The sequence below is a fragment of the Clupea harengus genome, chromosome 23 (assembly GCF_900700415.2).
Source record: "Clupea harengus chromosome 23, Ch_v2.0.2, whole genome shotgun sequence".
Lineage (NCBI taxonomy): Eukaryota > Metazoa > Chordata > Actinopteri > Clupeiformes > Clupeidae > Clupea > Clupea harengus.
The window spans coordinates 14,698,044-14,725,989 of record NC_045174.1 but is presented as its reverse complement, the minus strand read 5'-3'; the positions used below and the strand labels follow the sequence as shown (position 1 = coordinate 14,725,989).

Here is a 27,946-nt window from a genome sequence, read left to right as displayed (position 1 = left end):
AGCACAGAAGAGATTAAACACAGCGTCACAACTCAACACAGCACAGCAACTCAACACAGAAGAGATTAAACACAGCACCACAACTCAATGCAGCACAGCAACTCGACACAGAAGAGATTAAACACAGCGCCACAACTCAACACAGCACAGCAACTCAACACAGAAGAGATTAAACACAGCGCCACAACTCAATGCTGCACAGCGACTCATCATAGCACAGTCGAGTAACTCATGAGAAGAGAGACTCAAAACAGAAGAGAGACTCAGCCCTGCGTGGTTTGGATTTGGGATCAGCTGGAGGAAGGCACCGGAGAGAGAGAGAGAGAGAGAGAGAGGGAGGGAGGGAGGGAGGGAGGGAGGGAGAGGGAATGACAGAGGGACGATCACTACTTTCCCCGGGCAGCCGCGCGCGCTTGAGTGTGTATGTGTGTAAGCTGCGAGGCAGCAGCGTGTGTGAGAACCACACGGTTTCAGTCGGCTTAAAGGAACTGCCTCAGTGGCTGAGTGAGAGTGAGGAGTGTGCTTCTGTGTTTGTGTGAGAGAGAGACAGAGGCAATCCCTTTACGGAAGGGAGGAGAGAAGCTTGTGGAGGGAAAGAGAGAGAAGCAACTCTGTTTCAACCAGGAGGAGGACGGCAGTAACAACAACAACGCAGCGATGAGAGGTAAACTCACTCTGCTCGCTCTGACAGCAGACTTGCAGAACTGATGTACAGCACAGTACAGACTGTGGACTCTAAAGTAAAATTCCAAAGTCTGTGTGTGTATGTTTGTGTGTTTAAGACTCAATGCCCTCAAACGCTGCTTAGAGGACTCTTTAAGATAAAACTCTCTCAGCTGACTTTGGAGAAACGGCTCAGTCAGGTCAGTGTGTATTGAGATACAACTTTGCCAAAACTGAGTCACTACTAGGTTCAGGGGGTTAGACCTCAGGAGAGGCGGTGACTTTCTGTCAGGCTGTCAGGTGAAGCTGGGCACCAGCGAGCAGCGCAATAAAGCAGCATCACTGAACTGAAGCAGCCAGCAGTCAGCCTGTGAGGTGGAAGCCAGTCAGTGAGAACACAGCCAGGCTGTTTCAGTCAGCCACTGAGGGGAACCATGCCAAAGGACTTCCAGACATAAAAAAACTGTGCCCCCGTTGGGATTGCGGTGGCATTCAACCAAGGAAGTGACAGGCGGACATAAACTCTCCAACCCGGACTATCGGCGGCAGGAGCAGTGGTGGTGGCATCTGACCACGCGTGCCACCTCTGTGTGTGGCAGGAATGCGGCGCGACAGGATCCTGGTGGCCTCCACGCTGGCGTTCTTCCTGGCGGTGGACGTCTACTTTGTGCTGCTGCCCAGGCTGAGGGAGAGGTACCCACTGCCCGGGGAGAGGTGCGCGTGCCCACGCCACGGCACCAACGGCACTCTAGGGGGTAACAGCAGCGCCAACGCTGCCGCCGGCCCCCTGTCGTGGGTGAGCTATGGCAATGGGATTGGCACGGCGACGGCGATGGAGGCCGCGGAGATGGGGGGTTCCAGGCTGGAGAGGCTGTTTGCCCATCCGCTCTACAACATGCAGCTGCCGGAGATGAGAGCTGAAGAGGTGCTGCTGCAGCCTGGCGAGCTCATGGAGTACTACAGGAGGAAGGTGGCACGCTGGGAGAGGTGGGTAGAGTGAAAGTGTGTGTGTGTGTGTGTGTGTGTGTGTGTGTATGCGCGGGTACCAATGTGGATAGCTCAGGTATAGTATTTATGTGTGTGTGTGTTTGGGTATGAATGTGGATAGCTCAGGTATAGTGTTTATGTGTGTGTGTTTGGGTAGGAATGTGGATAGATAAGGTCTAGTGTTTATGTGTGTGTGTTTGGGTATGAATGTGGATAGCTCAGGTATAGTACTGATGTGTGTGTCTGTGTGGATGCAAATGTATTTGTGTGTGTATGGGTTGGTGGGTTGCTGTGTATATCGGTGTGTGTGTATATACTGGGGTGTGGATGTGGACAGTTTTTCTCGATTGCTTTGGCACATTTTTCCATTCACTGTTTACTTTTTCAAAACAGCTCACACACAGCCCTTAACAGAAGCTGAAACGACCAAAACACTTTATGATGTTTGCAGAATGACACCATCTTCTCAAAACTTATCACACACCCATCAAAACCAAACATTTCCATCAAAACCTACAATTTGTGCTCAATTGAAAATGTATGTTTTCTCATTTATTTACAGTTTTTCCCAATTGCTAACACACATTTTTTGAAAGCATGCCTCGTTTCCTCAAAACTCTAAACACAAATCCCAAAACCACTCACACAAAATGCAAAACCCTTTATACATCCTGCAAAAGGCAACTTTGCTTTCAAAACAGTGTTATGTCACCTCAAAAGGGTACTTTGTTTTCTAATGACAAACACAGCCCATTATATGAGTAGACATTCTAAGCATCGATTGAACACTGATGTGCTCAATGGAAAACACTACTATGAAATGGGAAAACACCAGTATGAAGGCCTTATCAGGAACATTATGTTACTATACGCTTACTCCTGTAGTAAAATATAACTGTATAATGTTTTTACGCAAATAGAAAACAACACACAAATATACAGTAACAACTAAAATATTTCTTAATTTTTTCCAAAAGTGCTGTAGCCTATACATCACAGCAAACACAAATGAATTTGTAAATGATTTGCACAGAACAAACAATAGGATATAGGCCAGTACAGTCAACAAAAAAAAGAAAGAAAAATGTAAAATAAAAAGGGACAAAAAACTACTGCATCCTGTTCTAGCTCAAGACAATATTGACAATGTGCTATCAGAAATAGACCTACACAGTGTTGTGAATGTTGTTGCATTTTGTGTGAGTGGTTTAGGGATTTGTGTTTAGAGTTTTGAGAAAACGAGGCATGCTTCATGTGTGTAAGCAATCGAGAAAAACTGTAACATTGGATTGGATTACAATACAGTACAGTAATGTGTCAGTGCTGATAAGACGCAATCAGTTGTGAAAATGTATATGACTACTTGCACATAGTCATAGCATAACTGTTTGACTGTCGGAGTTTCTGACAAAAGGCACCCTGTACACCTGCTTTATTCTCAAGGTGTTCCGCCTTAGAACACAGTCCACTGTGGCTAGGCTCACTGTATTGATGTTTAGGAATATGTCTTGGTCATCAATGGTTGCACTTTGTATTTGTTTACGTAATTTTACAGATACAGTACAATGGAAAATACAAGAATACTATGCTCCTGATAAGGCATTCAAACTAGTGTTTTCCTGTCATAGTAGTGTTTCTTACCTATTCCCTCTTCTGAATGTCCAGAGAATGGATGCAACTGAGAAGCGGCTTATATTTGGTTGAACCCTCTGGCCAGCCTCCTGCATGGTCAAACCATGGTTGACCATATGGTTGACCACAGTGGCCCGAATCTCATCAGAGATAATGGCTCTCCTTCTTGCTCTTTCTCTTCATCCTCTTCCTCCTCCTCCTCCTCCTCTTACTCTCACTCCTCTGCCTTTCTGATCACCTCTCACTTCAATGTTGCCATCAATTGTTCTCCAAACCAGGAGCTAACCTGTGGCCATCATATTGCTAAAGCTTTGATTTCAAATTGCACAACAGCCTTTGAAATGGAAGTTTTGCCAATTGAATAGCAGTGTGTTCTGTCTGAACACAAGGAGGTTTTGGCATTGAAGAAGTGTGCAAAGTAGAGAGGATGGTGTTTAGTGTTTTGAAGAAAGTGTGGTTAACAATTGAAATTTGTGTCTAAAGCAGATAATTGTGTGTTGTGAGTTGAAGAAAGTGCGGTTAACAATTGAAATCTGTGTCTAAAGCACATAATTGTGCTTATAGTTTAGCAGAATTGGTTTAGGGAGTTGGCACATGAGTTACAGGTTGTGGTCATTGTGCCATAAGTTCCAGTTTTTGAATGTAATCAATCGAGAAAAACTGTAACAATGGATAACAAAACTTAAACTACAGCTATCAATATCAACCTCTGAAACCATCACTTCAACTTTTGTGCAACACCCTCACAGTATTGACTATTTTACCACTGACAACATACTACAATTTGGGTTTTGTACTGAGCACTCTTACTTAGGGAATATACTCAGAAAGTATTTGAAATCTGAAAATTTGTATACAGAAAAATATTGTAGTTCTGTTTTTGTATTGCTAAATACTATAAAAGATATTCTAAACAAGGACCTGTCAACACCATTGATTTACATTTGTTCTACTGTGTACAAAATGGCAAAGATTCTGACACAAAAATATTTATTGCAGTCATTTTTCCACATTACATGTATATACTCCAAGAAGTCAAAATGACAGGTTTCAATTTACAGTAAAAAGGTCAAATCTGTTCTGCAGTGAACGTTCTCCCCCTGCCACCAGTGTGGGCCAGTGTGTTGATTCTGTAAAAATAGTGCAATAGGCTGTAAATATACAGTAATCAGAATTCTACCGTATATGTTGTAAATTACTTTAGTGAAACTATAGTACTACATTGTATTGTGGCAACACACTTTACAAAAGTATAGAAATGGTTGTTGCCAAGAGTGCATATACAGTGAAACACAGTACAGTAAATTGACTGCAAAGGCCAGCAAAGTGTCATTGTCATTGCCGAACGTACAAACAATTGATGCCACAGTATGACGGCTCAGGTATGGCTAAACCCTTTGGCCAGCCTGTCTCATGGAGAGGTAATGATTGACTACGTGATCAATGACTGTTGCCCTACTGTAATTTCATTAGAGCATCTTACATGAATACCACGTCCCCTGACAGGGGCCCCTCTACCCTACCACGGCCTCTTCCTTGTCCTCATCCTTGTCCTTGCTGAGGTTGTTGGTGGTGGCCTCCTTGATCCATGCTTGGTATCAACTTCAATCTTATGACCTCTTTTAGAGGTTGAGAACTACTTGATTAGTTGTGCACAGAGAGTTCACACAGGTGCTGACGATATTTAGAATATAGAGAGCAGTTTCAGTTGGCTGCTACTAGGTGTTTGCAATGTGTTGACATGGTTATTCAGTTAGGTTTTGTGTCTTTCTCTGAGAAGTGTGTTAACTGTTTTGAAAAGTGTGTTAAAACTCAAAGAAATTTGTGTGAAAGCAATGAGAAATAGTTAACCCATTCGCCAGAGAAGACTCTTGCTGTGCAAAGAAGATGTGAGCATTAGATTAAGTTGACCCATGATTCGCTAAATGTGTGAAAGCAATCGAGAAAAACTGTAATAAGAGTTGTGGAGCATTGTATGTAAAGGGGTAGTGTAAGGTTATGTGTGTGTGTGTGTGTGTGTGTGTGTGTGGGTGGGTATGCGAGTCAGGTGGTGGTGTGGATGACGGCGGTGAAAGGTGGATAGTGTGTGTGTGTGTGTGTGTGTGTGTGTGTGTGTGTGTGTGTGTGTGTGTGTGTGTGTGTGTGTGTGTGTGTGTGTGTGTGTGTGTGTGTGTGTATGCAAGTCATATGGTGGTGTGGATGATGGTGGTGAAAGGTGGATTGGGTGTGTGTGGGTGAGTGATTGTGTGTGTGTGTGTGTGTGTGTGTGTGGGTGAGTGAGTGTGTGTGTGACGAGGGGTAAATGGGACAATGGGAGAGGTGGATTGAGAGAATGTGTATGTCAGAGTGTGTTTGTGTGTGAGTGTATGAATGATTGGGTGTTTTTACTGGTGTCTGTGTGTGTGTGTGTGTGTGTGTGTGTACTCATGAGGTAACTTTCTACAGAAGGAAGTGGCCCAGGAGTGGGGTGTGACAACAACACATCTACCAACAGGGATGTGGGAGACACATAAAGTTTTCTTACTTAGTACGTTGTTATTTACCACTTGTGTCTAGACTACGCCTTGTAAACCCGCTGACTGGAGAGTCTGTGCAGAGGTGTCATGTAAGGTCACAGATCGCTGTTGCGAGAGCTTATCTAGCCCAGATCATTTGTCTATGTTTTTCTTTCAAAAGGTAGTGGAACTTGATACCGCATCATTCCTGTGGCGCGCAGATTAACATCCCCCCCGGGTTACCAGACAATGTCAGTCATCAGAACCAGACGCTATCATCTGAAAGGGTGCAGTTTCAGAGAAGCACAGAAAAACAGCTGACTCGGCGGTTCAACAGATTTGCACCTGATGTATTGTGTCTTATCTTGCTTAGAACTCCGACTCCCACGCAAATCCAGTGAGAAAATATCATCTTTTAGGGGACACTATGTCTGTTTCCACAACAACAAGCAAACGCATAGCCGCACAAATATTTGCATAGGTGAAATTTTCAAAAGCAAATAGAGTGAGGCACGAAGGGTTATTTATCTAGAAACCTGAGGAACAGTTGAGTCAGCTGACCTCGAGCTTCAGCCTTCTGTTTTAAAAACAAAATTGTGGTTTTTAGAAGTTGACACATCAACCGTGCGCCATGTTCAACCTCCAGATTATTAGTTTCAACCACAGTGCCTAGATGCAGCTTCAGCAGAGCATTGCACAACACTAGGTATGAACACAGTGTGACTCACTGCATAGAAAAGTTGAACACAGAGCGTTAGGGGTTGAACATGGAGACTGTCACGTACACATTTATTCATTTAGCAGAGCCTTTAATTCCAAAGCAAGTCACAACACAGTTTATCTGTATGTGTGCTTCTTGAGTGTCAAGGCCATGACCTTGGTGTTGTCAGCACCTTGAACTGATCACCACAGGTTTAGCTTACCACCACATGTGTAGCTACAGGAAAACTGGACACTAGTGAACTTGAAGTATTCAGGATGAATTGAGACCATAGGGGTTTGAGCAGAGTATGTTGAAGAAATGGATACAGAGACTACAAGAGATTTTTCAGGTAATTTACCTCCATTAGGTTACCTGCAGTAGTAGTATAACCCTCATGGGTGCTAGCTGTGGCAAATAATCATGGATCTTTAGTCACAAACCTGCCCTGACTACATCCCTGACAGGTAATACGATATTAAGAAACCCAGCAGGTGATACAGCGGTCACAGGGCGTCCGGTACAGACCACAGACACATGAGCATATGGGGCGCCGTTTGTAAAATGTTGCACGTTCGAAAATCCTGCTCAGTTTTCGTACATTTAGCATTATCATATGGAAAAAAAAGCATGACAATATTCAAATGTCACTTTTTCAAGCATTTAGAGATAAATTCATGTAAATTCATGCGATAACTTTTCCAAGGATCATTTTTGGCAGTAACACAAAGTTGTTAAATAATATAAATCTTTCATCTAAATGTTAATGTTAAATGTAAATGTTAAATATAAATGTAAATGTTAAATGTTAAATGTTAAATGTAAATGTAAATGTTAAATATAAACGTAAATGTTCGATGTTATATATAAATGTTAAATATAAGTGTTAAATGTAAATGTTAAATGTAAATACAAATATCAAATGCTAAATGTAAATGTTAAATGTAAATGTAAATGTAAATGTAAATGTTAAATGTAAATGTCAATGTTCAGTCTACATGTCAGACTTGACGACAGAACATTAGAATATTTACGGTAATTCAAAGCTTTCAGTAACACTACCAGGGATACCTTGCGGGCAAAATGTGTCGACCAACAGTGGACATCGTCGAGCAGTGCAACCTACTCAATTACGATCGCCATCAAACACAGATCATACCACAATAGCCAGACAGAGAAAAAATTACATTTTGGGAACCTGTGATCCCTTTACTGCACCCGCTGATATTTGTATTTCTATAATGTCGTAGAAGTCCCTGCCTGAGCTCCAGTTTGGAGATATTTACATATATCTAATAGAAAATCCGTCCCCCTGCACACCTCAAAAACTGAAAGCCTACCAAAAGCACAGATAGTAATTTAATTTTCAGAAGGGGATGGGTTCATAACGATGTCGTCTGGAAGGTGAAAACTAATAAACATCTTCATTATCAGAGCAAAGATGATTGCCATTTAATAGCTAGCTACCAGCTAGCGAGCTACATGCTGTTAGCTAGCAACCTTTGGCTTACCCAACACTGTTCTTTATCATTTGACACAATTTCCTGGTTAACACAAGTACAACCACCTGGTCTGGCGAATGACAACTGAAATTATCTTCCCAAGTATTTTCTACTGGCATTGTAGTATTACCAGTTGGATGACAAAATACAGTAGCCTAGCCTACTTGCTTAGGTACTTGTCGCAATCTCAGAGCAGAAACCGGGTAATCCAATTTTAATCGTGTTGATGCTTTGTTTCTTGACTTTATTTCTTGATCTATTCCCGTTTTAGGTAGTTATTCTGATGAATGAGGCGACCAAAACAGGGTTAATGCTTTTATTGCACGCTCCAAAAATAAGGCTACTTTACTGCCCGCCTGAGAAAAGTTGACCCAGAAGACGTCTACAATCAGCTGGAAACAGCCGGGCTTGTCTCCTCGCCGATTTGAACAGCCAACCGAGCAACAACTGTCTGGCATTTTACTACCTATGTCAGACAATTTTAAAGCGGATATATTAAATAATCTTGAATGAAAGATGGTCAGTTCCAGTATAAATTCCAGTGGTAGACAGCTGTGGAGTGTATTTCTTGCCCGCAAGCTGGTAATTCTGACGTGACGTGAAAACTATGAAAGCCAATTACCGTAAATATTGTACGGTTCAGTCTTCAAATCTTTTAGATTAGATTAGATTCAACTTTATTGTCATTGCACAGAGTACAGGTACTGAGGCAACGAAATGCAGTTAGCATCTAACCAGAAGTGCAAAGTAGAAGAGTGCAGAGTATGTGCAAATGGTAATATAAATATAGATAAATATGGTATATACAGTATGACATAAGATATAAGTGGTATGAGCAGTAAGAACATGAGCAGCAATAAAGGTGATTAGTGCAGATGTGATATAGATATATGTAAAGTGCAGGTGAAGTACAGGTGAAGGTGGCAGTAGAGGTTATAAAGTTATAAATGAGGTAGGAGACATGATAAGATATAAGTACGATGAATATGGATGACAACAATTTATCATAAATAGATATATACAATGAACAATTTAGTGCAAATGTTCAGTGGCTGGAGGTAGGTGTGTGGCAGTCAAGCCAGGGTAGAGAGGGGAATACAGGAAGGAGTGTGGGAGGGGGAACTATCACCGTGGTGCAGAGTTCAACAGGGTGACAGCCGCAGGGAAGAAGCTGTTCCTGAGCCTGCTGGTCCGGGAACGGAGGGCCCTGTAGCGCCTCCCTGAGGGGAGGAGGGCAAACAGTCTGTGGTTGGGATGGGAGCTGTCCTTCTCGATGCTGCGCGCCTTCCGCAGACATCTCTTGCGCTGGACAGCATCGATGGTGGGGAGTGGGGAGCCAGTGATGCGTTGGGCAGTTTTCACTACCCTCTGGAGTGTTTTGCGGTTCGCAACAGAGCAGCTGCCAAACCAGACTGAGATGCAGTTGGTGAGGATGCTCTCAATGGTGCAGCGGTAGAAGTTCACCAGAATCTGAGGAGACAGATGGGCCTTCTTCAATCTCCTCAGGAAGAAGAGACGCTGGTGAGCCTTCTTGACTATGGTTGAGGTGTTGAGGGTCCAAGAGAGGTCCTCGGAGATGTGGACACCCAGGAATTTAAAGCTGGCGACACGCTCCACCTCCGTCCCGTTGATACAGATCGGGGTGTGTGCGCCACCTTTGGTCCTCCTGAAGTGCACAATGAGCTCCTTGGTCTTCTTGGTGTTGAGTGCCAGGTTGTTATTGGCACACCACTCTGCCAGGTGCTGAACCTCCTCCCTGTAGGCCGACTCATCGTTGTTGCTGATGAGGCCAATCACCGTTGTGTCGTCTGCAAACTTTACAATTGTATTAGAACCATGTACAGCTGTGCAGTCGTGGGTGAAGAGGGAGTAGAGGAGAGGGCTCAGCACGCAGCCCTGTGGGACACCAGTGTTCAGGATGAGGGTTGAGGAGGTGTTGTTGTCTAACCTGACAGACTGGGGTCTGTTGGTTAGGAAGTCCAGAATCCAGTTTCTGAGGGAGGTGTTGATGCCTAGATCACTGAGTTTAGTGATCAGTTTGGAGGGGATTATGGTGTTAAATGCAGAGCTGAAGTCTATGAACAGCAGTCTCGCATATGTGTTACTGTTGTCCAGATGGGAAAGGGCGGAGTGTAGTGCCGTGGAGATGGCATCCTCCGTGCTCCTGTTCTGGCGGTAGGCGAATTGGAGGGGGTCCAGTGTGGGTGGTAGGCATGTTTTAAGATGAGCCAGGACCAGCCTCTCGAAGCACTTCATGATAGTTGAAGTGAGTGCAACTGGGCGAAAGTCATTAAGGCTCGCTGCTTTGGAGTGCTTTGGCACTGGCACGATGGAGGTGGTCTTGAAGCACGTGGGGACAGCTGCTTGGGCCAGTGACAGGTTGAATAAGTCAGTCAAGACCTCAGTCAGCTGCCCAGCACAGGCCCTGAGCACAATCTGACATGTAGACTGAACATTTAACATTTACATTTACAGTAGTGGCCAAAATTATTAGAACACTTGGCATATTTAAGAGGTTTCAGTTGTTTTTGTTGAATTGACCATTAGAATACCCATCAAATGAATGAAATATCTACAAAGTCATCACTATGCTCTATAAACCATAGAATAGAGCCATCATAAGGAGATTTAGGTAATTTTCCTTACAAAAAACAAGCTAGACTTATTTCACTGTCAATGTCACACAATCATGTTCCTTCACAGAAGAAGCCAAATTACTTGGGTAATCATTGTAAGGTGTGATTGTGGTTAAATTGATGGTAATGCAAGAGTCTTAGGACACAGCTGTGTGATTGTTTTGAATGTACAAGGCCTATCCTGCTTATTAAGTGATTGGTAACATCAGGGTTTTGTCACTGAGGCCACACCACCAATTGGTATAAATGTAAAGCCTCTAGAAGTAGTCTTGAAGCACATGTTGCTCTTTGAACATGGCTAAGGTGAAGAAGGAGCTAACAAGTGAGCAACGGGTTTGAATAAAAGCCCTATTTTGATGCTGGCTAGAGTAACCGCCGCATAGCCAAGGACTTGAGATGCAGTCCAAGCACTGTAAAGTACACTTCAGACCGCAATGACGCCACCAATTTACACCAGAACCGAAAGGGGAGAGGTAGAAAAAAGAGCGTGAAGCATCTTAAAATTCTCAGTCCTAACGGCCAAAGAAAGACCTCACGAGAACTGTGTGACGAGATCAACACCACAATGACTAATGGTGCAACAGTGTCTTCAAGATATACCACCACATTCTGGTGAGGCACAGAATACCATCTGGGAGTCGTCTTATTGGGCCTGGATTTATTTTCCAAGAGGACAATGACCCTAAACATTCTTCTAACTATTGCCAGAACTACCTGCAACAGAAGGAATCTGCTGGAACATTGAAAATTATGGACTGGCCCCCTCAAAGTACGGACCTCAACCCCATTGAGCAAATTTGGAGTGAGTTGGAAAATAAACTGGACAGATCTATTGTACATTCAAAGGAAAGCCTTTGGCTTGAGTTTCAGAAGGCATGGGATAACATTAGTGTTGAAGTTCTCAGGAAATATATTGACACTTTGCCAGAGAGATGTGCTGCTGTAATTGCTGCAAAAGGTGGACATACCAAATATTAAAGTTAAAAGTGGATAAAAACAGTAGGATTCACTTCATCTGATATGTGTTGTGCTCAGAGCAAGCATCTGCATGTTTCGTGAACATTATGAAATTAAATCATGTTTTGGAGGCAAAAAAAGGTAAATATTTTCAGATCTATCAGGTGTTCTAATAATTTTGGCCACCACTGTACATTTAACATTTTACAAACGGCGCCCCATATGAGCACCTCTCACTGACAGGGTTGGCGAACAGCAGGTTGACTGACATCAGCGGGGTGACAGACTAAAGATCTCTGTGTCCCCGTCACAATGTCCCCTTTCAAACAGCTGGTGCAGGAAGTGTCGAAGTCTGGGTTCAAAATGTCTGCCTCGGCAGGTTTTTGTTTTGAATTCATCAGTCTTATCCCATGACTCAGCATCTGTGCTCATTATCAAATTGAGATGGATGACACTAAACACTTTGAAAGACTTTTTGTTGTCCAACTGGCCAGTAGAGAAAGAGTAGAGGCACCCCCCTATATCTCATATAATTGAAATCATAAAAATATGAAATTACTAGCTGATTTTGATGTTACAAATATATTTTTCAAAACATCAGTGAAGTCAACCACAACGTTACATCCCACGTCAAGCCTTGTTTAAAGCCTGATTCAATTAAACCGACATCTTTGTGCAGCACGAGAGAAGCATGAACGCAATTTCTGTCTGTTTCTCTGGTCTCCTGAAATAGACGTTACAGTACATCGCCGCGGCCTGCACCGTGAGGCAAGGGGGAAGAAACCCAACTCAGCACACCTCCTAAGGGGCATGTCAACGCATAATTCTCCCTTGTTGGGGGCTGTCAGGTGTGTGCACACTCAAGTAGGGCAGAGGTGAAAGTAGGGCAGGGAGGCAGCCTCGGTGCAGTAGGTGATGGCAGCGCTCATACTCCCTCTGGCCATATACTAAATGTGCGTGCGGCTGTAATTGGTACCCGGGGGGCCGTGCAAACATAGCGGAAAATGGAAAAGACTTGCAGACCAGGGGGGGGGGGGGCTGAAATGCATCACCGTCACGAGAGGCCCGACATTTCGTTCTGTCTTGGGAGAGGTAGAATTGGGGCTGCGGTAAAAACGAAAAAAGAGGGGCAATGTGGATTTGGATGTTGTTTCCGCCCTTGTCAACATGAGCCGTGTGCCTTGATCGATTGCTGTGTCTCAAGCAGTCTAAACAGTCCAAACCTGTCCCTCAGCCACAGCAGTAAGTGGTTAGAGGGCCCTAAAGAAAAAAAAATTCTTGGCCTCGTGGACTAACATTGTGGTCATCTGATTACTGTTGATTGGGTATATGGGGGTAGAAGACAAATTATCTCGGTGCCACATCCGTCACCTGATTGTCTTTCGGGCCTTCTGGTTTCCTAGAAGTCGCCTGGAGTTGGAGAGCGGTATACACACACAGTAAACATGGCACGCACTCTATACACAAAATATTTACACTTGGACCAGTGATGCTGCCACCAGAAAGACTATAAGGGACTGACTGTGGTGAACCTCACATCTTTTTGAGACAGGACTGGCTTGACACGGAAGACAATGAAAATGACACGACAGAACTGTTTTAGCAGCCCAATGATTCTAACATCATACTACTACCAATAACTGTAACACTTTTAATGACTAAACACTATATATTATTATATCATTGTCTTATGGAAGCATATAACCATGCATGTTATAAAAATGAATTGGAACTATAATAATTTAATTTCAACTTCAATTTCAACGATAACTGCATGTATGAGAAAGACTTGCTTGGCAGACTGTCAAGTTACACACTCACTCAAGAGTTGTGCCAACATTCAAAGACAACAATGGTAGTAGTTCCAGCATTTCAGCTCATAAATGACTACGCACTATAATATTGACGTGATGAGATTTAACTTGCAGCCCTACAGGTGCTGTGATATGGCTAAGCTAACTGAAGGCGTGCACAGTTTCTTAATGACTTTGTTTTTCAGCATAGAAGTGGAACAGTGTGAGCCTTTTGCAAGTACAGACATGTCCAGCTTTAAGGTCCTAATCTGTGGGTGTTCTCCAGTTTCTCAACCGAAGTTATGACTTCAGGACACACTGAAGCATTGTCCCACTAAAGAAGATTTGAAAATAACACACTTTTTAAAACAGAAAATATTTCCAAATTCTTTTAAAATGAAGAGCATATATTACATATAAAATGAATGTTATTTTAATATTTGCTGTTTTGATGTAGATGTTGATGTGTTATGTTTAGCAGAGCAACTCTGAAAACTCTGAAAACTAGCCATTCCTTTCTCAGGTAAACACATGTGTATGTAAACCTATTTGACCCAAGTGGAAGACCAACAGTTTGTGAGAGTTGACCTTTCCTCCTTAGACACCAGACAGAGTGACGTGAACATTTACGCTCCTAGTGTACTCTCCTTACGGGCTCTTTTTTCCTCTCATTTGTGAACACCATATTGAAAAGGTCTATAAAAACATATAGGAATCATAAAACACTTAACATGTTTGTTCACATATAAACAGTACTATATAAAAATTAACATATGTGAGTGATGGAGATAATTTCCAAACACTGTTAATGACTTTAGAATATATGAATCAAGTGCCTTGTATTAATAATAACCTTATATACTTATGTAAGCAGGAACATGGCTTTTCTGTGTTTCTGTATATGTGTAACTCTGATTAACTGGCGCCACTTATTGTTTTCTCGACCCTGAGAAAATACAAGAAGCTCGGTCGAGAACCTTGTTTTGACTATGATGTTAAACACTTACGACGTCAGCATTAGATACATCTAAGTATATAAACCTTGTGGTTTGTGAGTGAAATTACTTCAATTTCAGCCTTTTGCTGTGAGTGAGCCCGATTGCAATTGTTGTTTGTCTAATAAATATACTTATATGCAGCTCCGGAGTCCTGAAGTAACAAGGGTGAATTTTCACCTATCAGTGAGTTTTACAGACTTTTTCCATTAGTGAACACCTGGTAGAGTAATGTGAAGATTTACACTCCCGGTCCTCTCCCTCTCATTTACAGGCAGCAGAGGCACTACAGTGATGCCGCCTTGGCCGCCAACCTGTCCCTGGTTCAACAGCCCATAACCTTTGACCCCGAGGCCAGCTGGCTGAAATTCCACCTGGGGATCAATCGGTACGCGCTGTACACCCGAGACGACCCCGGCGTCGCTCGACTGCTACAGGACATGCGCAGCAGCATCATCATAAGCGCAGGTACACACACACACACACACACACACACATGACACACATCATCAGAGACCCACAAAGACATCTTTAATCATTGAAGAGGTCTAGGCTTACAATATATTGTATTGCCAAAACAGCTGCAGACAGACAGCCAATTTCATGGGTGCTTACACAAAACACACACACGCACAATCAAAAGTGTGTACACACACACACAGCACTCAGTAAGCAGTCAGGGGCTAATGAAAGTACAGTCGTGGTAGACACAACAGATTGACTTGAACAGTGTGACTGAAACCAAAGAACGGGTAAGGCGTTCCAAACAGCCAGAATTGATTGGTTGGATGTTTGTGGACAGAACACATAAACAGAACACACAGAATCAGAATCAGAATGTGAAAGGGGCTTTGTGACTATACATACAACATCAGCAGGGCATCTTGCTCAATAGTTGTGTTACAGGCAGTCAAAACAGTCCAAACTTGTCCCTCACCCACAATAGTAAGTGGTTAGTGGGTTCTGGTCAGTCCATTCTTGGGCTCCTGGGCTCAGTGGACTAACACTGTTCATCTGATTAGTTCCTCGATGGGCTGTGGTGTTATTCTTTCCCAGAAGTTGCCTGTCTTGAAATGCAGCCATGTGCACACTCACACACACAAACACACACAGTTACACACACACACACACACACACACACACACACACACACACACACACACACACACACACACACACACACACACACACACACACACACCCCCGGACACAGACCCAGACAACCTTACAAACACAGGCACAGACACACACAAACACACTGTTGTTATCTTGACATGTAGATACATACATAGATACAATAGACAGATGTTATTAGACTGTGATAAGATGTGATGTGATTATTAAGCATCCTCATCATATTAACTATGTTACATACCTGACGTGACACATGAAACTGAACCTGAACTGGACTCTTGTGTTATGACAGATTACACTCAAGACGAGAAAGCACTGAAGGGGGTCTGTGACTGCTCTCAAGGTTTGTTTATTCATATGTTATATATTTATGTTTATATCTTATATAGGTATATTTATGTCTTATATCTGTATGTTTATGTCGTATATATGTATGTTTATATCTTATATAGGTGTGTTTTTATCTTATATGTATGCATATATCTTTTATAGGTATGTTTATAGCACATGTGTAGCTCATATAGCTGCTATATGCTATATATAGAAGGATGATAGAATGCTTATTAGTATGGTATGCCTGCATGTTTATTGCTGGTGTCTTGGTTGCTCATCTCTGCATTGTGTGTCCATGCACTGTCCATGCACTGTGTGTGTGTGTGTGTGTGTGTGTGTGTGTGTGTGTGTGTGTGTGTGTGTGTGTGTGTGTGTGTGTGTGTGTGTGTGTGTGTGTGTGTGTGTGTGTGCATGTGTGTGTGTGTGTATGTTTGCTGCAGTCTAGTGAATGTGTTTCCGATTCTTCATTCTTATTTTCTTTCATGAAACTTTTCTCCTGCCCCAATGAAGCCTCTTTCCCTATCACACTTATTGTGTCTCCCTTTCCCTCTCTACCTATCACTTTCTCTTTCTCTCTCTCTCCCTCTCTTTCCCTCCGTCTTTCTCTCTCGTCCTGGCACGAAGCGAAGGATGTTTTTTCAACCCCCATAAATTGCCACCAGTTTAATTTAGCCTCCGTCTAACCCCCCATCTGAAGGCCCAGTCATCTGGAGTAGAGTAATGCAGGGAAGAGCCCAAACCTGCCTGACAGGCAGCAATTCATCACTTTGCACAGGGAGCCTGGGGACTGTTCTCTTCCGACGCTTCTTTTGTTGTGTTCTTAGGGCTGTTCTCGGCTATCGACTAAAGGGAATTATTCTTTCCGCTGATAGTGGAAGGCTGGAGGAGTGGTGGGCATGAACGACTCCCGAGTCCAACCAACCCCCTATGAAGGGGGCAAACCAAGCAGGTCCACGGCACCATACTACGCATCAGCTGATGTTAAACTCCATCCTCTTCATAGCGAGAGGTGGCTTTGAAAGACAAGTCATAGGTCAACTGTAGGACTGGAGTTTTGTTTAGAAGTCCTACAACCTGGCTGGAATTACATCCTCTTACACCCAGTTAGGGAGTTCCTATACACCTAATTGAGCAGCGAGCTGGTACTCAAACCAACAAACAAATGGTTGAATCAATAAACACACATTTATCAAAAATGTCACTTAATGTCAATGAATCAATTAACACAGACAGCATCTACATTATTTAGGGGAAAGTGAAATGTATGAAAAGAATGCATCCCTCAGTCTTACCCAGTCCCAGATGCAGCTACCTAGTCTGGTGAGAGGACAAAGGTGTCCACCAGGGCTTTTGTAGGGCCACGATAGCAAACACACAAGCAGTAGAAACGCTTTTTGATTAAGCTGAAATAGAAACAGCACACACAGCAGAACACTTTGTAGCATTCAAAAGCAAAAAGAAAGCAAAAAAAGCGGGCCATATAATTTAATACTTCTAGAAAGCCCAAATAGAAATGGCGCACATAAATCACAGCTCTGCGAGCGTTCGGCTATATTCTGAGGCTTCCCGCTTTCTACTTTACGGCGCGTCGAAGCGCCCCTACAGTGTGGTGGAGGAACGCAAACAACTGGCCCCCGGGGCGAGGGAGATGCTAAAGTGGGTGCATTCCTGAACCAGCATCTGTGTGTGTGTGTGTGTGTGTGTGTGTGTGTGTGTGTGTGTGTGTGTGTGTGTGTGTGTGTGTGTGTGTGTGTGCATGTGTGTGTGTGTGTGTGTGTGTGTGTGTGTGTGTGTGTGTGTGCATGTGTGTGTGTGTGTGTGTGCATGTGTGGAGCTGCAGCAGTGGTCGTTCCAAACAAACAAGCACTCCCCCGAAACCACAGTGCCGGCCACCCGCGCCTGCCAAGAGAGAGGAAGAGAAGAAGAGAGGGAGAGAGAGTGAGAGAGGAAGAGAGGGAGAGAGGATGAGAGGGAAAGAGAGTGAGGAAGTAGAACTTTCTGGGCTGGTGTTTTCGTTCTTTCATCTGCCCTGCAAAAATTCCTTTTACTTCTTTCCTTCTTTCTTTCTGCCTTTTTTTGCTTGTGTCTGCTGTTGAAGTTTTCCAATCTTGCCTGGTGTCTGTTTTGATTTCTGCTGTGACTCACACATAATGAGTTCCGGCCTCTGACACTGGGCACAACTCACTGTGACCCATAGCGAGGATTAGGAACTTTTCTAAGATGAGGAACTCTTCCACAAGAGGAAGGCGGTAGTGGCTATGCTAGAAGGTCTCGAGGGCAGAGGCCTGTGGTTTAGGAGTAAAAGGCAGCCTGCCATCACATGCCACGGCCCTAAACAAGGGCAAGGAAACACCACCACCACCATCATGGTCACTGGGAGGGCAGCACAGGGCTTATGTAAGACAAAAATACTGGCTATACTAAGGTCCTGACACAGAGAGAAAAGACTAAAGTAACTCACAAGACTAACTCTGCAAAACGGCAATGAATCTGATTCGAGATTATATAATTTATTCATTGATTTATTCACTGGGTGTTTTATTTTCAGATTTACTGTGCAAGGACTGATTGTCGACTAAGTCGATGACATATCGGCCTATATTTTATCCACAGTTGATCTTTCTGTCAGTTTCATTTAAATTGTACGCTTGCTTCCAGGGAAAGCAGTTTTTATAATCTAATTTACTCAATTGATATTGATGACATGAGTCAGACATTCACTGCAGTGCAGTGAGAATGTTCGGGCCAAATCTTCTCAACATTCTTTGTAGTCCCCTGATGGCTTTTAAGTAGCTGGACTTGTTGAAGCAGTGTTCAGACAGTCTGGCCAAGTCCTAAACCAGACCAGGTTGTCAGCCAGCCAGCCATATCATTTCCCCTCCACAGCACAGTTACGGCGAATCATCAGAAAGCTAAGTGAATTTCGCTGTTTCACATTAGTCTGAGTGAGTTAGTCCTCTCCCCCTCTCTGTGTGGGAGTGCTCCTGGGCAGGAAGTGGTCAGCTGTGTGAACAGAAGGCATGTAAAACATAAGCTGTGAAAGAGGCTACGGGTGCGAGTGTCATTTAAGCAGGTGGATGCGGTGGAGGCGTGTCGGGTTTCTGAACAGGCTCACGGCTCGTTCAGCTCGTTAAGTGGAGTCTAGTCTGGGGTTGTGGTCGAACGTCCTATGTCCTTTCCTAACCACTTTTCCTTGACCTTGATGGAAAACGTCATGAAGTCAAGGATAGGTGTTAGGAGGGAAACTTCAGGATTTTTCAACCTGGGCCCTGTTCCTATTTACCAGGGACAAACACTTATAGGTGAAAATTCACCCTAGTTACCTCAGGACTCCGGAGCTGCATATAAGTATATTTATTAGACAAACAACAATTGCAATCGGGCTCACTCCCAGTACAAGGCTGAAAGTGTAGCAATGATAAACACATCGCACAAGGTTTATATAGACAGAAGTTTAGCGTTCAGCAGAGATAACCACGTGGTGGATTTCTGACGTCCGAGGCAAGGATGGAAGTTTTGCAAGGTCAGAAGAAGCACAGTTCGACCCTTCTTATCACTTCTGGTCTAAACATGCTCTTGTACATATGCAGACTAAGTGGCACCTAATATTCTAAGTTACACACACACACACAGAAAAGCCATTTCATAAGCACATGATTCATACATTCTTAAGTAATTAACAGTGTTTGGTAATTATCTCCATCAATCCCTTCTTTTATCCGTTTCAATGAATAATTCAAAATTAGCCCAGTATTGAGTTACAACGCTAAAACCAGCAACCGCAAAACAGCTATACAAGGGAATCCTATGGAATAAGCATGCACGTCAAAGTAAACAGCTTGTTTCAGCCACTGACAGACTCGTAAATATTATTATAAGGGTCTGACAACATGGGAAGTATCCCTACAGAGATGATATTTCTACGAAACTGTAGAAAATGACAGTTTGTACAGTCAGTGTCTTATAGTTAATTGGCTCCCTGTCTGGTGCTGGAGTGGCCACTCAAAGGAGATGGCCTCCCTTCGATAATCGAAAATGAAACACACATACACACACATTGACTTGCCTCTCCTCTCTTTCTCTTTCTTTAGTGGTGAAGCCCAGTGGTCATCACCTAAAGCTGGCCTTGAAGTTCCAGGATTTTGGCAAGGCCATGTTCAAGCCTATGAGGTGAGAGGCTTGTGAACTCACAGGTATCCAGGTGCTGGTGAGGTTAAACATTTAAAAACGGTGGCCTAGTCGGCAATACAGACAAAAATCTGATCAACTTTGTCTTGAATCTTTGTTTCCAATCATCACACCACATTACCATAGCGATGTGAGAATATGTGAGACATAAACCTGAAAGAGTTCTCCTTCCAATAGATTCACTGACAAATACAGTTACTGTGAAAGACGTACCTTATTAAGGCATTAGCGATCGCCTCAGCTGTGCTCTTTACAGCTGTCAGCCATTAGAGACAGAGGTTGGTCAGTGATGTGTGTCCAGATTTTTGGCAAAGACGGCCAGTGAGTCACCATGTTTTACATATTCACATTCTAGGACATGTGGGTCCCCACCTCTCTTGGTCATTGTAGACTGCATCCATTTAAAAAAAAATTGGGGTGTATTGACATGGAGTGTCAGACATGGAGAGTCCAGTTTTCAGTTCACCATTTACGGAGACAAACTGTTTCAACCACACGGCTGAGACCAGGGCAGACAGAAAGACAGGAAGTGACATAAATAGTAAACACCCTCAAGCTTCTGGAGGGCAGGTGGTGGCATAACATACTATACACTTCAGTAAAGACCAGTGACAATGCTCTTGATTTTCACACTGTCCTAAAGGTCATTGAACTGAAAAAGATTATAAAAGTGTTAGAGAGGGTGTACACTTCTGACCTGTCTGTCTTCCAACTCAGGCAGGAGAGAAACCAGGAGACCCCCGAGGACTTCTTCTACTTCGTTGACTTCCAGAGGCACAACGCAGAAATCGCAGCCTTCCACCTGGACAGGTGAGCGCACTGCATTTGACCTGTGTGGAGCCCCACTGAGGGCTGTGAGCTAACATGTGTGCTCCTACCTCAACTACAAGTTGCTAAAGACACCAAGGTCAGTACCAAGGGAGAAAAGCCGCCTTTTTGCATTGCAGTCGATGCTCCCTCACTTGAACACACTGAGGATCGAAACGTCAAATGAAAGTGTTTGTGGGAGCATCGATTGTAATGTGCAGTCTTTCCCTTTTATTACATTTGAAACCTCTCCAACCAACACCTGCACAACTTGGACTGGGTGTGTGCACATTTTTATTATTATTTTAGCCAAGGAGCACACATAAGGATGAAAATGAAAATCTACACTGTGCTGGAAGTCGCTTTGGTTAGAAAGTGTCTGCTTAGTTAATATTAAAAAGATGTGATCTACTGTATGTCCTGGCCACAGCAGGGTGGTGGTGTAGGCTGCCATGAGCCTAGGAAGGTGATGTCTGGGTGTCAGTGAGAGTGGTGACTCAATGCAATTTTAACCCTTTGAGGAGTGAGGTTTTTTGCAAGTCATTCCAAAATTAAAAAATGATTCTAGAATTCACATTAACTGCCATTCATAACGGTCGCTTGAGTTAATTATTACATCATCAAATGGAACCTTCAGTTGGCAACATTCTAATCACATATTTCTGATCGTACTCCTCAAACAGAAAATCTTTGTTAGGCATTTATTCTATATTATCTGGTGATCCCTCCTATGGTTCCCATATGTGTGTGTTTATGGTGGAACTCAAGCACTCTTTTAGGGGTTGAATATACATTGAGTGGTCTAACATTCTCAAACAAAACTGACTTTATAGCGGATTGGCACTCTGAGGGCTGTGTTTAAGCATGTTGAGACAAGGCTCCTAAACATAGCCGTGGTCTAATCACCCTAGAGGTATTGCCTTACTCGTGCTCCCAGCCATCAGATAAGAATACGTCGCTATCCCACATTGCTTATTAAGACTCAGGTATTATTAAGGTACTTTGGTCTGATAACAGGGGGTGATGACTGATACCTTTGAAAGGTTTTTTTAATGAAAGAGCTCATGGTCTATATGCTGGTGATTATATTCTTGAATAACTCCTAACACAATTAAAAGAAATTAGTTGAGTATAACTTTGAAAACCAAAACCATTTGTTGATGCTTATTCGTATCGTATGACTATCTATTTTTTTTAATTTGTTACTTAATTAGATGGTGGTATGCCTTCAAAAAACCTAGTATAATGAAAATTCATCAGGCATATTTCTGAAAAGCCATGCTGCCATTTGCTGATGTTCTTCCTCAGTCTTTCTTAAGGCAGTCTGGCCTTTGCAGGATGCACATTTTATTTAATTACATTTATTCATTTAATTTTAATTTTATTTTAACATTATGACGGCTTCATGGCTGGTTGACAGCAGTGGTAGTGACAACCAAAGGTCTGCACCATGTCATTAGTGGTTAAGATGAGTCCGTCTGGGGTGGGGTAGGGGGGTGGGGTGTTTGAGGAGCGTCTTCCAGCCATTGAGATTTTAATTAGCTGTGTTGGGCATAGAGTTTATGGGATTCAGTGTCTGGTTGCGTGACGCAACCTTAGGCGATGCTGTAAGAAAAGTGCCTGGGTGAAATCCATTCCCTCACAGCGTAGAATTACTGGGAACTGCTATTCTGTTTTGATTGCTACTTTCATAAGTGGTAATTTCAGCACTCTGTCATGGAAGACGCGTGTGCTCAGGTGAGACCATTGTAATGAAATTAGGTTCATTTATGCCAAAGTGTGCAAGTAGGGACATGCACAGATGCCTCACCACAGCAGGTGTAGACTAGTTAGTGTGGAAGTGCGGAGATGCTCGCTGAGAGTTTTGAGATATACAGATATGATGTGTGTGTGTGTGTGTGTGTGTGTGTGTGTGTCTGTGTGTGTGTTGAGTGTGTGTGTGTATGTGTGTGTGTGTATGTGTGTGCGTGTGTATGTGTATGTGTGTGTGTGTGTGTGTGTGTGTGTCTGTGTGTTTGTGTGTGTGTCTGTGTGTGTGAGTGTGCGTCTTCTATTTTGAAGCTCCTGTCATCTCTTTAATGCACTCATTTTTTACATACATTTACATACGTGGTCTTAAATCTGACAGAGTGCTGGATTTCCGAAGAGTACCCCCCGTGGTCGGGCGACTCATCAACGTCTCCGGGGAGATTCTGCACATCACTCGTAGCGAGGACCTGAGGAGTGTGTTCTTCACCTCTCCAGGTGAGCACACACATGGACGCAAAGCATTTCCAAACACAGGTGTCCCAATCCCACCTGTTCCAAATACAATTGTCTTAAGGCAGTGTCAACAGTAAAAGCCACTGTAAATGAAAAAGGTGATGAAACATAAAAATAGATCAAAATAAAAATCAAATGATAAGAATAGCACACATCTAATAAGTCGTCATAATTAAATATGTATTGAAAATCAGGAAAATCGAAAACTCCTCTCTACCCAGGTGAGCAATTCCAGGCAAAAGACCTGCCCTGTTTCGGGCCTCTGTCCATACTCTGATCTAGTTGAGTTATTATCATGAGATCTAATGCAAGGTTTAGGTGAAATAGTGAATCTTCATAACTAATCTCAAACACTGAAGATGTTTAAACATGACAAGTGTAAATATGACATAGTGGCTGACCGTCATTGGAACCATGGTAACCAGCCCTTTTTTTTCTTTTTAATGCTAGTCAAATACAAAATAGAAGATGCACACTCACTCACTCACACACACACACACACACACACGCACACGCACACGCACACGCACACGCACACGCACACGCACACACACAGACACACACACACACACATTTAAATTATTTATTTGAATCCACCAATCATATTCTGTACAGAAAGGATTCAAACATTTCTCAGAGGTTGAATACAGCTTAGTGACTCATGGGTACAAGAAAGATCTCCTACGCCAAACAGCAAGACTACATATAGCAGCTGATACAGAGCAGAACTTTGCTAGTTGTTTATATTGTCTCTTACTAAGTCCTGCCAGTCGTAGCCCACTGACCGAAAGCTTATGGACATGCCCCAGACTTCCAAATATTAATACTACCAGCTTACATGTATAGCCTAGGTCTCTCATCTTAGCAACAATGGGCTGGTATTTGGTCAACTTGTCAAGGAAGGCTATGTCCATATAGAGGTCATAGACCAGCCTAGACACAGGCTACCTCAAGGACTACTACCTCCCTTTTAACCTTGTCCAAGAAAACAACATCAGGGCTGTTAGGGATGTTGCAGAACACATCATCAGAGCTGTTAAACCAATCTGGCATTATACATGAGTGTTTGTACATTGACACATTTGGGGGGAATATTCCCTTAACAGTACAATAAATAAGGTAGACAATGCGGTCATGGCGTGCAGTATAAAGTTCTTTGTACTTATTACAGCCATTAACAAAATGGATTCAAAATGTTGGTTGGGATTAGAGTGCATTAAACAGTGTGGATGATGATTGTTAGTGTACCACAATGTCAGATTGTATTTAGTTGGCAACACCTGTAGTCTGGGTTTAACAGTAAAGCAGAGGATGTCCTCTCCTACAGCAGCATTCCTGTACATTGTATGAGAGACAGAGTGGTCAGCAAAGTCAAGGCATGCCAACTTCCCCTGCAGTCTCAGTCCAGTCCAGTGTTGTTTTGTCTCTGCCTGTTTAATGTTCAGGAGGGACTTTCTTGCTGTTGTGTTGTCTCACACACACACACACACACACACACACACACACACACACACACACACACACACACACACACACACACACACACACACCATGTCTCTCCCTGTTGGAAACCACATTTTTTCCTGAATTGCTGAATCATGTGCATGACTCAAAGGGGCCGTGACACCCATGAAAACCAAAACCTCCATCCTCTTTCTCACCCGCAGCAAACAACACCTGCTTCTTTGCCAAGTGCCTGTACGTGTGCAAGACAGAGTACGCCGTGTGCGGTCACCCGGACCTTCTGGAAGGTTCCATGTCGGCGTACCTGCCCGGGCTGAGCATTGCCCCCCGTATCTCCATCCCAAATCCCTGGATCCGTTCCTATTCCTTTGCTGGGAAAGAAGAGTAAGTCGTCTGCACCCTCCCTTTCCTCCTTCCTCAGTCTTCCTCAGTCACACATTAAAGCTGCTTAAAGGTACAGTCCTTGATTATAATAATTTACACTTTCATCAAATTCAAATAACTCAAATATTCAAATAAATTGTGTGTGTTCAAAAGACACTCTGGGGTTTAAACACAGTCCTGGCTGGGAAACCAACAAAGTGGCTTGGACCAAGCATGACACTATGCAAGACAATCAACACGTTGCTTCAGGAGCACAGAATGGAGGGGTGTAATTTGATTGGCTGTTGAGCTCACATATCAACAACCTTTTGGCCGAATCAAGACCTGCACCTTTAAGTGGCTCATATGTGGATGAGTTGACATCAATGAGCAATAATGGATTAGAGTAACCACAAAAATATGGCATTTAAGTGTAAAAACTAAAACATTCTATGATATTCCTTGTCCATACAAGAGCTCAAACGACATGTGTGTTTGAAGCTCATATATGTTGAACTGAAAAAGGACTGGCTTTTTACACAGAAAAAAAATCCTCTTGATTTGGGAGGGAACAGTGGTGGTGTCACTTAATATTTCTGCTCTATTTACAACAATTCACTGTGGCAGATGGGAGGTCAATCCTTTCTACTGTGACACGATAAAGAAGCTCTACCCCTACAACTCTGGGAACAGGCTGCTCAACATCATCGACATGGCCGTATTTGACTTCCTCACAGGTCTGTGGCCAGCATTGTGTTTGCCTGTGGTTACATATCTCTTTCTTTACGGACAACCAAGTAGACTAGATCTACATAGTTTCCCGTGCACAGATAGGTATTATACACTATATTATGAGTACAGTATGTATCTCCATATCAAACCGTTATTACTGTGTCATTACAGGCTTTTTGTTGTAACATTTTGTTCATTATTCTTAAGGGAACATGGACCGCCATCACTACGAAATCTTCACCAAATTTGGTGATGCTGGTTTCCTTCTTCATTTTGATAATGCCAGAGGGTAGGTGTGTGGCTACCGCCAAGTGCCATTAACTACATTATGTTGTTGATAAATAACATTTTGACACCATATGTGTAAAAATGTATGTATGCATGCTTTATAATTTTTTTAAACTTATTATCTCCATAGGCAGGGAAATATTCTACATAAAAAGTTGTGATAAAGCCCTTGTTGGTTGAATTGACTTTATGTATATATATGTCTATATATGTATATGTATATATAATTAAGACAAACCCAATTCTGAGCCATAAGGGGTTGCTTGTGCATCTCTGAGAGTGTGAGGTTGAAGAGTGTGATGTTGTGTGTGTTCTGCAGGTTTGGCAGGCACTCCCATGATGAGCTGTCCATTCTGGCCCCCCTGACTCAATGCTGCACGTGAGTCACACTGGCGTTTGGCCACTCACTCACTCAGGCCGGCTGTGGCCTGTGTAATAAACTAGACACAGTCCTTGTCCTCTCAGTCCTACTCCCTGTCCCAGTCCTTCTCCTAGTCCCTGTCCCTGTCCCTGTCCCTGTCCCTGTCCCTGTCCCTGTCCCTGTCCTAGTCCTAGACATGCATTAGCATCTCCAAAGAGACAATGAGAAACGAATGAAGTGAAGGTCCTTATAGAGGATTATGTGCACGTAAATATTCCCTGGCACAGGATCTATTCAGGATCTATGTTAATATTTACTGTTAGTGGTTGCTCAAGGCGCTTTTGTAATTGAACTGTCAAGAACTTTGCACCTGCCTTCCTTGTGGAAATGATAAACAAGCGTCTCTCAAGACAGTGAATAGGCAGCATGTGTTAACCTGTATTACCTATGTTTGAATGCGCATTACGCTGTTTGATTGGACAATACTCTGTGGATGGTGTTTTGTCATTGGTCATATCAGGAGTATGGCACTGCCTGATTGGACTGTTGTGTGTGTGACCCCTCCCCCCCCCCCCCCCCATCCCCTCCGCAGTATCAAGCGCTCCACGCTGCTCCGCCTGCGTCTGCTGGCCCAGCCGGACCTCCGCCTGAGCGAGGTGATGCGTGAGTCCCTGGCCGGTGACCTGCTGCGGCCGGTTCTGACCGAGCCGCACCTGCTGGCCCTCGACCGGCGTCTGGAGAAGGTCCTCCGGGTCGTGCAGCGCTGCGTGCGCAAGCTGGGCGAACGGCAGGTGGTGGTGGCCGACTTCGTGGAGGTGCCCGAGGGCCCCGCGACACAACCACCACCTCCCCCACCTCCACCGAGGAGCAGGTGACGGAGGGGGGGATGGAGAGGTGGAGAAGAGGAGGTAAAGACGGCAAGGTGAAGATGTGAAGAAGGGATGAAGCTGAGGAGAGAGCAAGGATGCTGAAGAGACTTGGAGAGCTGGGGAGAGATGAGGGTGTCATGGTTACAAGGCTGTGGCACCAGTCTCCTGCAGGTCAAAGTTGAGGGTAGAGATGGGTTGGTCCAACTGAGACAATTTCAGTACGGAATGTAGATTTCGGCGAAGATTCCTTGGCTCTAACCTGTTAACATGGGCACCGAAAATGAAAATCAAGAGATAATGCAGTCTCAACGCACACGCAACGCAGCCAGTGTGCATAAGGCCTAAGACTGCGGTACACACAAGGATGTATAGACATTGTGGAGATGGAGCTTTGCATGCAGTGCACTGCACTCATCACTAAACAGAGTAGAACAGTGTGATGAGAAAGCAGCTATAATTAAGGAGGACCCTTCTCAAGTGACGCTGTTCGGTTCAGGGATGCATGAAATGCAGTGTGTGAGAGAGTTCAACAAGAAAGACTTCTGCACACACACACACACACACACACACACACTCACTCATTCTCTTCGCTGCACACAACTCTGCACTCACTCACACACTCTCGCAGTCTCTCCAAAACCCAACGAGGCTAAATGTGGCCTCCAACAATTCCAGTACTCACTTAAAAATAAACTTCCAAATTTCCCTCAGTCATCTGAAAGACACAAAACATCTTGTGTCTAAAAAGAGACGCAACTTGGGGCGATGGTGGGGGGGGGGGGGGG

The 27,946-nt window shown here is 43.6% G+C and overlaps 1 protein-coding gene across 1 annotated transcript; it reads left to right on the top strand.

Annotated features, from left to right (window-relative positions):
* The first annotated feature begins 421 nt into the window (after window positions 1–421).
* Window positions 422–27,946, top strand: fam20a (FAM20A golgi associated secretory pathway pseudokinase). The gene is made up of 11 exons (XM_031561101.2): window positions 422–1,650; window positions 14,635–14,828; window positions 15,787–15,837; window positions 19,919–19,997; window positions 20,733–20,825; window positions 22,951–23,066; window positions 24,752–24,932; window positions 25,539–25,648; window positions 25,851–25,932; window positions 26,251–26,310; window positions 26,885–27,946. Exons 1-11 carry the CDS (start codon window positions 1,265–1,267, stop codon window positions 27,165–27,167), a joined length of 1,635 nt encoding a protein of 544 aa, XP_031416961.1. The 5' UTR covers window positions 422–1,264; the 3' UTR covers window positions 27,168–27,946.

Coding starts and splice junctions, on each gene's coding strand:
- fam20a (XM_031561101.2), top strand. CDS start 1,265: ATGCGGCGCGACAGGATCCTGGTGGCCTCCACGCTGGCGTTCTTCCTG. Junction 25,649..25,850: donor CGTATTTGACTTCCTCACAG/GTCTGTGGCCAG, acceptor ATTATTCTTAAG/GGAACATGGACCGCCATCAC. Junction 25,933..26,250: donor CATTTTGATAATGCCAGAGG/GTAGGTGTGTGG, acceptor TGTGTTCTGCAG/GTTTGGCAGGCACTCCCATG.